Consider the following 10,228-nt stretch of genomic DNA (forward strand, 5'->3'; position numbering starts at 1 on the left):
CCAATTAGTGACCTAGAATCTTAATTGTATATATTTTTCATTTTGTCGGTTTATTTTTTTGCACAAACTTTAATTTCTCAAATCAGTAATAGCTACGTTTACATATATCCAAATTATCTGCATTATTATTATTTGATTTGTTTTAGCAAGATGAGACTTGGAGAGACTTTTGTTATTTAAAAGTTTCTGTTATGTCAAGTGTTTTTAGGGGTGAAGTGTTGATCTTGAGCTTGGTTTAAGGACCTGCTCACAAGAATTCAAATGGCTTTAATAATAAAGCAATAACTATATCGCTCTGGATGAAACCAGTATCACTTCGAGACTGCCAACACCTAACATCACATGTGTAAAGAAAAGTTATATTTAGTTGTTGTTATGTAAGTCACAGGACTAAACAATAAGCATTATTTGAATAATTCAATTAAAGCAGTTCATTCAAGTTAAATTAACATAATTGATTCTAGTTAGTTGTACATGGTCGATTCAATTTGGTTTTACTTGTTTCAATCACGTGGAACCACTGTGTCAGCCAAAGAGCAAATTTTTTTTTTTTTTTTTTTGCCAGAGCCCTTTCATAAGATCTCGTATACCTTTTACGAACTTGCATATGTTTATTCACATCCTGTGAACTGGTCAGTAGAGTACGAGGAAAAAAAAAGTTCTTCTGACATTTGTCAGCTTTCCTTTCAGGCATGGCATTAAGGCAAAAACATCAATTCTACTCAGGGTACCTTCAGTATGGGGTTAGAATTGTTGCATTATTCCAAATAAATAAGATTGAGATTGACAAATAAATGTTAAGATCCACTAATAAATGTAGGGTTTCACAAAGATAATAAATAAATAAATAAATAAATAAATAAATAAAATTAGATTTGCAGCAAAAAAAGAATGGAAATATTACAAATGTGTTTTATGTCACAAACACAACACATCTGTGGATCTGTCTGTGTTTTAATCGCACAAACAGCACTATAGCCCTAATCTATTTATTTGGAATAATGCAGGGGTCCAGACTGCGACCAAATAGTCACATTTTGCAACCTTTTTACCTGTCGGTGCTACTACATTTTGTTAGAGATGTAACTGGTGCCATCACCAGGTTGCCGAACTGATAAGAGCTGCCATTTCTGTAGAATACGAGAAACATCAAACGGCAAACAAAATGAACACGGAATGAAACAGAACTACTCATTTGTTTATCAGCTCGGACCAATATTAGACAGCGCGAGCTCAGAACAGGTTTACTCGTGGGCCGATCTCAATCACGCGATACTGTACACAGTGCTGGGAGATCCAGTGAAAAAGTGTTTGAATTTGCCGCAGATTTAATAACATCGCTGCGAGATCTAGTGGGAAATATTCTAATTCAGTTCTCTGTTATAAAACCATAGATATCAGATCAAACAGCGCTGATGTGGAAACCAGGAGAAACATTGTGCCATTAATTTACAAGTTATAGAAGTTATGTTCAGTCCACAAATCGCCAACATTCACCATGGATTTAATGTAGTAAAGCTAACTATTACCATGGTATTGTGGCAAAAATTTTTTTTTACAATATTCCCTTCAGGGTTCAAAGCACTTTTCAAGGGCTTTCAAGTGCTTAACACTTTTTCTCAGCACTTAAAAACTCTAAATATTATCCAGTTCAAATGTTATTTTTAATGTGATGACCAAAAACATTATTTGTTCATCTATCAAAGTTTGTTCCCATTTGTAAAACTAAAAGTTTCAAGACGTAGGAAAACGCTACAACTGTAACCTCTGTTCAGAGAACAGGGAACTCGCACTGCGTCGATGGCGCAATTGGGGAACGCCCTCCACGTGAACCGGTGTCTGAAAAACTATCCAATCACGGCAATCGATATTGACCGGCGGTGACAGCCTATGGCGTCACTACTAGTGCGACCCGGAAGTATAAAAGGGGCGCCTAGAGAACATGTCATCCACTTTCGTCTGAAGGGACTGTTCAGCAGCCATCCCCGAGGCATGGATAACGACGCTCTCAGGGAACAGAGGTTACAGTCGTAGTCGTACTACCTTTCGAAAGGGAACTCCCACTGCGTCGATGGCGCTATTGCGGAACAATGTACAATCCCACCATGCTGAGGGGAGTGCATGCCAATTATGGCTCGTGACAAAAACGTCAGAACTGGCAGTTTCAACCTGAAATGCCAAAAACACACCCCCTTCGGGTCACATACAGGCTGTCAGTGACATTATTCCCTACGGTCACTGCTCAAGCTATAAGCCTCAAATTGGCCTCCGAACAACGGAAGGCCTACCAAGGCCGCTCAAAGGCTTGGAACCAACAGCTTACATGGAAGGGTTCATTTAAGGGAATATGACCAGGGGGTCCGAAAGGAGTCCCGTCCAGTCATTTTCTGAGGGGAACATAAGGTGGTAACCCCACATGCCACCAGGGAGGCAAACCTGGTCAAATTTACTGACCTAGTCTTGCCAACAACCTCTCTCACAAAATCCAATAGGGAAAAACTGCAATTAATGGCAGTAGTTCACTCACAAACCGGATCATAGAGACGGGCATCCTGGAGAGTAGAACTCAGCATAGCGCTTGTTAACCCTTGCAAACGAGGGGAGTAACTCTACTCGATCCTGGAGCAACACAGTGCTTCAAAGCTCTGTGGAGACTGGGCACTCCAAAGGGACCCGAATAAGGGGAGCGCCTACAGCTCTAGGGCTGATCTAACAGTGAGGCCTTGTGAGAGTCCTTCGACCATCCGACCAGACTTATGGAGTTTAGTATTCAAACAGAGCGATCCTCAGATAGATTCTGGAACACTATGCTCAACCTGATAAGTACTGACCAGGCTCTAGCTAAAATCAGGGAGGCTCCATGGGGCCTGTAACATGATATTTAATGCCTTTGCAATAAGCATCTAACTTGTATGGGGAGCCGCCTTCAAGGAGGCCTGTTAAGGTCTAACTACTTGATAGCGAGGATGTATGCAAAGCCGTCAGAAGCTTAGGTGCTCTCACAGATATTTCTGTGGGCCTGGTTATACTTATTTAACATTGCCAATAGGCAGTGTACTCAGCAGAAGTGCTATCAATCCTTTAAAGCAAGGAGAGTACAATCTTACGCTACTGGAGTATCGAGGAGGCCTACTGTAAGGCCTACAGCTTCGCCTGGGCAGTTCTTTGGCTCTAAGGGAGCATACTCAACCATCCCAAGTGGGAGGAAGTCACTAATCTGTCTCTACCTGAGCTTGGGTGATGAAAGGTGACAACATATGAGCTATGGGTAGCAAAGTACTCTAAATAATGACCTAACAAGGGGAGCAATATCAGCATGACCCTGAAGGATGTATCATGGTCGAGGCCTATTATTATAATTATATTTCTCTACTAAACCCAATGGAATGGAGGCCTCAGTAAGTGGCCAATGACATTTGACCTAATGACTTGAATTCTTAAATTCAGGGGGCTTTTCTTTTTTTTTACTTAAGGCCTTACTGCCAGCTACTACACTCAATGCTGTAAAGGGCGGAGGCCTGAGCACACTTCTTCTTACTCTCTAGAGAGAAAGACCTGACAACGCCCATAGATATCTGCATGGGAGGCTTTTTGAAGGTAGCCTGCTACCTATGATACTTTCGACCCTGTAACAACACTAACATTTACTCCTAATGAAAAAGGCGGGCCTTGGCAGACGACTTATGAGTAAGAGGAGGCTAGTACTAGGAAAAACGACATATACAGGAATAAAATCTCCTGATGGTCTAAGAAACCTACACTCAGATACTGAGAGCCTCGAGGCGAGAATGCTTAGCAGACCGGCACCAAAAATCCTAGATACTAAGCCTAAGCCAGATATCGAGGCGGCCCAATGAGGGCCGACACACGAATATTATATGTCTGAAGTTTAGAGCTATAATCTCAAAACAACTCTCTGAAGTGAGAGGATAACTACTGCTCTAGTATAAGGTGGCTATCAAGGTGGTCTGACGAGGGCCAACGCTTGATTCTGTAGTTTTATCTGGAGCTTGACAGAGCGGTGGCCTCAGTAGAAAAACCCCCGATAGGGAAGAAGCCATCTCACACAGAACTGTCTGTTTGATGCTCGGATGAACGGTGGCCTGACTAGAAATCTTTTGTATAATACGGCCAACCTGTTCACTACCACAGGTTGGCCCTACCCACTATATAAGCCTGACGACTCTAATCAGAGGAGGCCTATGGGAAGGGTATGCACAGCCTACCTATATATGGGAACTTCAGGGCCCTATTTCTACTCCTATAAAAACCCTACCTAACACACCCCTTAATACATTCTAACAGGGAACCAAAGTCTACAGTACAACCTTACTAAAAAACTCTCGTAAAGGGACGAGACCTGCAAAGCTCAACCTGCTGCCCATAGAGGAATGGCCTAAACGACATTCATAAAATGGAGGCCTATCACCATAAAAAGCTTGAAAGAGCGCACTTACTACCAAACCCGACAGCAGACCTACAGAAGGGTTCCAAATTGAAGGAATCACTCATCACAGGTCCAGCCTCAGGACTGATGCAAGAAACGCCTGGGGTGAGGAAGTGTGCAGATTCGGACCGCAGTGTTATGCAAGATTTAATGCAGTCGAGCGTGCCTTCGGCTCTCTGAACTTTCCCCTCACCGTCTCGACGGAGGTGCCGAAATGTTCAGAAGGCGACACTGGTGCATCGAGAAGAAAAGCTTTCTTTCTCCCCAATGTCATCCATGTTCAACCACAGATGCCTTTCCCTGGCCACCACTGCTGCCACCATGGTGGCCCGGAGAGCTAATCTGTAGTGCGACGCAGCTTGTTTTTACTGTGTCAGGGGAAAGACCCCGACCTGGGTCCAAATCTCTCAGCAGATCAGCGTGGTATGCTTGCAACACAATGTGCAAGGCATCACCAGCCAGACCCGCCATCACGTATGCCCTGCCTTTTAAGCGCGATGTTTGTTTAAAAGGCAGGGCCAGAGCACTTAGTGTCGATGCCTCTCCAAACCGCGAGATAGTTTGTGAACCTCTCATCAATTGAGGCATCGACACATACCCGTGTTCGCGTATCCCCTCAACATCAACGTAGTTTCCTCACTGATGGTGATGGATGTGCTCTGAACACGAGTTCTTCCATGCCTTTTTGATCTATTGTATAGATCGGGCAGGAATGGAAGGCTCACGGGAGCTGGAGCGTTATGACTGGAAAGAAACCGTTCTTTGCCATGAGCGGTCTCTTCCCTCACGCGCTCCTACGGCAGCAAAGCCTCGCTGAGTTCCACTACACTCGCAACTCATCATACGCGGGGCAGGGTGGCTGTGAGGGTTTGGGTTGTAAATCCTCTTCACCCTCATCAGCCATCTCCTGCTTTCTCGAGTTAGTTCACGTAGTGTTTTTGCGCAGCGCGTCTGTGTTATACGTCACACGCATCATACACATGACCAGCGTCGGCCAATAGTGAGCCTACGTGGTGACGTGTAACACAGACGCGCTACGCTTAAACACTACGTGAACTAACTCGAGGCCCAGAGAGAAGGAAATTAATAGTGAAATAAAGTCGTTATTTTTGTTTGTTTTTGCGCACAAAAAGTATTCTCGTCGCTTGATATACTTAAGATTGAGCCACTGGAGTCACTTGGACTATATTAACGATCTCTTTAATAACTTTTCTGGGCCAGCAAGTTTCGGTCACCTAGAAGTCTATGGAGGAGTGATCCAGCTCTCAGATTTAATCAAAAATATCTTAATTTGTGTTCTGAAGATGAACGAAGGTCTTACGGGGTTGGAACAACATGAGGGTGAGTAATTACTGACAGAATTTTCATTTTTGGGTGAACTGACCCTTTAAGTCAATGGGTTTTTGGTTAAATGGTCTGTTGTGAACACAAGCTCCATACATTTTCACCTTTTATTCTACAACATAAAATACATCAGTAAAACACTCTTGTGATTTTAAAGATTTACTAACAAGTGTCTAAATGGGACAATAAAGGTTGTCGGGGAGATTAAACTTAAACTCATCAACTCACTAGATGCTTTCACAGCCTCATTGTGTTTATAATCAAACTATTTTACCTCAGACTTTCAGGGAAAATGTTTTAAACAAAGACTGAAAGAGTTGTCAGAAGCTTAGTGATGGTGACGTTGAAGTCATGTGACCGTGTTTGTTTTTAGTTTCTAGTGTTCGATTGAAAAGATTATCAAGATGAACAGAACGTGTAAGAATCACAAGCTTTTGTTGGTCACAGACCTTATTTTCTGCAATAATTAAAAAGCCAATGGAAAAATACTACTGGGTTTTTGTCGAAGGAATCAGTGTAATGTGAACTTCCGGCTCGACCCGTCATCCCTGCAGAGCTCTATATCAGTGGCTTTCTCCAGTTCTAGGGCGCCGCGCATGCGCTGAAGATTTATTCCTGATACATAAATGCTTATGTAAATGTAATGTGAATCTGATTTCAAATTTTAGGGTTCACATAAACAGAATTTCAGAATCTGACATCAGAAGGAATTCTTTCGGACTGACAAAAATGAGTGCAAAAAACATACCTAATGTGGTTTCAGGCCCTACTGTACAATGAACAAAATGTGTGATGTTTTTGTGTAACTCATACAGGTAAAATAAATGAATAAGAGAAAAAATTAGACCACAACAACAGCTCACACTGAAATGGGGTGAAGAACAAAGTAGATGCAACTGAGTCTTCAGCGCCACCTTTTGTCAAATGCAGAAATTGATATAATGTGTGGCAAAACTCAAACTAGCCAATATTATTGTGCATTTTACTATTTCATGAACAATGACAGTTTCATAGAAATTAATTGGCAATGTTAGTGCAATTAAATCCAAGGCACAGTTTAAAATCTGCTTAAATGGTGTTTATTTGCTTACTTCCGAACATCAGCTTGTGACAGCCTGCATTTCTATGTGAACTGGTTGTGGAAGAAGGCTGTGATCTGCTGGGCTGTGGCCTGTCCCACTATGGGCTCTAGTTCATGGACTGAAGCCCCGCTGAGCTGATGGATGCTGGGAAACTTCTGGAGGAGCAGCATGGCCTTCACCTTTCCAACCCCGGGAATCTGCTGAACCAGACTCAACACCACCGGCTCCAGCAGCCTGGACACACTTTTCCTACGGAACGGGTTCTCCTTGTTCTCCCCGAGAACCTGCGGAGGACAAATGCCTTCTGAACAGCACTGAAACTACATCATGTTGCATGGCATTCCTTCCTATGTATGAAGTATGATGTGTTAAGTTACGGCTTTGCAACCATGTTTTGCATGTTATTCAAAATAAACTCAACAGGGGTATCAGAGTTTATAGAGCAAAAAAACAGCTGATTGTACACTATCCTGTTTATCTCACAGCTACTTACCTGAAAAAGAGTCAAATATGCATGTTAAAGTAAGCTATAGAGAAATAAAGTGATGACGTGGTGATGAAGTGCTGTTGACTGACCAGCTGTGCGATGAGCTGAGCAGCTTCAGCAACAGTGGACACGGGCAGCAGAGTCAGACCCAGCTCCAACACCACAAACTTCTGCAGCTCGCTGAAGTACTGCTCACTCAGACGGGTCTTTTCCACTATCACCACACCCTGGAGACCACTGTTCGCCTGCGGGAATAACCGCGTTCTGAGAGTCAGGCGGGTTTAACTAACAACACTGTAAGAGCAGAGCCTTGCAAATGATCATGCTGTCTTCTGAGAAACGTGTAAATATCATATGTAGCTTCTAGAGGGCAGCACTAAATGAGAAACAAAAGATTATTATTATTTTATTTTTTTTAAATACTATTTTATTGACACTACCAGTCAAAAGTTTGGAATAATTAAGATTTTTTATGCTTTGGAAAGACGTATCTTCTGCTCACCAAGGCTGCATTTATTTGATCTAAAATACAGTAAAACAGAAATGTTGTGAAATATCACAATGTGAATATATTTTAAAATGTAATTTATTGCTGTGATCAAAGCTGAATGTTCAGCATCATTACTCTTCAGTGTCACATGATCCTTCAGAAATCATTCTAATATGATGATCAATTATTATTGGTGCTCAATCATTAAAAATGGTTCTTATAAATGTACAGTTTTTTTGCTTTTTTACATTTTTCTTTTCAGGATTCTTTGATGAATATAAAGTTAGTAAGAACAGCATTTATTTGAAATAGAATCTTCTGTAACATTATTCATGTCTTTACTGATCAGTTTAATGAATCCAAGTTGAATAAAAATATTAATTTCTTACTTAGCCCAAACTTTTGAATTGTAGTGAATCACGGTTTTCACAAAAATATGCAGCAGCACAACTGTTTTCAAGATTGATAATATTAAGAAATGTTTATTGAGCATCAAATCTTCATATTAGAATGATTTCTGAAGGATCATGTGACACTGAAGACTGGAGTAATGATGCTGAAAATTCAGCTTTGATCACAGGAATAAATTACAGTTTAAAATATATTCGCATAGAAAATTGCAATAATATTTCACAATTTTACAGTTTTTACTGTATTTTTATCAAATAAATGCAGCCTTGGTGAGCAGAAGATACTTCTTTAAAAAGCATAAAAAAATTATTCCAAATGTTTGACCGCCAATATTCTAAAATGTAAATTATCATAATATGAAAAAAGGTACAATTTCAGAATACCAGACTGAATCGGTTATTTACGTTTCTGAACCGGACGATCTTCCTCCTGTAGTTGTTTCCTGCCACCAGATCACTCTCTGATACATAGAGGACACAGGTCTTATCACCGAGACAGAAGTCCACAACACCCAGCTCCTCCTCAAAGATCATCTTCACACTGCCTGCGAGACAGAGCCGGTTACTGGAACACCAGCACACACACACTACACCAACAGAAACACACACACACACACACACACACACACACACACACACACACACACTACACCAACAGAAACAGAAACACACACACACACTCTCTTACTCTCTCTCTCTCTCACTCACTCACAAACACATACATACACACTCACTCACACACACACACACAATCACACTCACTCACACACACAATCACACTCGCTACACATACACACAATCACACTCATTACACATACATAAACACACTGCCTGCAAGACATTGCAAGACACACACACACACACACAAAATCACACTCACTACATAAACACTCACTCACTCACAATCACAGTCACTACACATAAACACTCACTCAATCACACACACACAAAATTAAACCAGAGCTGTGATTATACTAATTTTACTAAATTACAACATTTTATAAGAATAATAAGAATGGACATGCCATATTGATTGATCAAGCCAGACTGTTACTGGAGTAGCTGTAGTTTAATGCACCGTGTGTGTGTGTGTGTGTGTGTGTGTGTGTGTGTGTGTGTGTGTGTGTGTGTGCAATGCTGTAAAGAGTACGGTTATTTACCATGGTAAATTTGTATTATATTGTTTTAACCAGAACCAGACTTTTAAATATAAAAATCAAACACAAATATGAATTACATTTTAAGACAGTGTTAACAAATATAATGTGGAATAGAAATCTGAAATAAAGCAAAAACACAGTCCCGACAGTAATAGAGAGTAGGCCTAAGTCAGATATAGTTCACATAAAGGGACACAACATTTCGTGGAATGACACTTGCATGTGCCATTTCCAATAAATTTTGTCAAGACTACGTAATTGGTATGAATAAAATAGTTAATCATGTGCATCTAGGAAACATAATTGCTATAAACAAATAAACAAAATAAAGCTTTAGCAAAACAAAAATATTTTAAGAGCGTTTATTTTCTCTATTTGCTATTTAAGTCCCAGACAGTGTGAAGCCCCAACCTTTAAAGCTCTGCAGCAGAGCCGATGCTCTCCACTTCTCATGGGTGATTATGTGTCCGTATGGAGGAGAGGCGTTCAGGAGCCTCGCGGGAACTGGTTTCCAGTCCATAGCAGATGTAGAGGAGACACCAGTAACAGTTAATGCGCTCAGTCCAATGCTACACTGCGACCACACGCTACAAACAAACACATATTCTCCTTACAATTAGCTTGCGAGTTATTCTTACATAATGGACGCGTATAAATACGACAGCATAACTAACTTTTTGTTGTTGTTTTATCTTAAACAATCTCCCATTTCCGAGTCAAAACCATGTCACTAGAATCTCGTCAAATCTCGCGCCCGTTTTACCAGCAAATATCGCGATGCTTCTTTTGCATCACGCTGTCGCTTATT

The 10,228-nt window shown here is 41.0% G+C and overlaps 1 protein-coding gene across 2 annotated transcripts; it reads right to left on the bottom strand.

The window, feature by feature from the left end:
- Positions 1 to 6,856: 6,856 nt before the first annotated feature.
- On the bottom strand, positions 6,857 to 10,226 carry faap24 (FA core complex associated protein 24). 2 transcript variants are annotated; one of them, XM_084397507.1, is made up of 5 exons: positions 10,095 to 10,226; positions 9,832 to 10,007; positions 8,666 to 8,805; positions 7,450 to 7,605; positions 6,857 to 7,157 (listed from the first exon to the last, which is right to left on the bottom strand). In XM_084397507.1, exons 2-5 carry the CDS (start codon positions 9,938 to 9,940, stop codon positions 6,915 to 6,917), a joined length of 648 nt encoding a protein of 215 aa, XP_084253633.1. In that variant the 5' UTR covers positions 9,941 to 10,007; positions 10,095 to 10,226; the 3' UTR covers positions 6,857 to 6,914. The 2 variants fall into 2 exon arrangements, with proteins under 2 accessions (XP_084253633.1, XP_084253632.1); XM_084397506.1 differs by having other exon boundaries at positions 9,832 to 10,218.
- Between the last annotated feature and the right edge of the window lie 2 nt (positions 10,227 to 10,228).

The sequence above is a fragment of the Rutilus rutilus genome (assembly GCF_951802725.1).
Source record: "Rutilus rutilus genome assembly, chromosome: 23".
Taxonomy (NCBI): domain Eukaryota; kingdom Metazoa; phylum Chordata; class Actinopteri; order Cypriniformes; family Leuciscidae; genus Rutilus; species Rutilus rutilus.

Excerpts from the sequence above, each read along its gene's own strand:
- faap24 (XM_084397507.1), bottom strand. The coding sequence starts at position 9,940 with ATGGACTGGAAACCAGTTCCCGCGAGGCTCCTGAACGCCTCTCCTCCA. Across the intron at positions 8,806-9,831 it reads TCTGCTGCAGAGCTTTAAAG|GCAGTGTGAAGATGATCTTT; the intron begins GTTGGGGCTTCA and ends TCTGTCTCGCAG. Across the intron at positions 7,606-8,665 it reads AGATCGTCCGGTTCAGAAAC|GCGAACAGTGGTCTCCAGGG; the intron begins GTAAATAACCGA and ends TTATTCCCGCAG.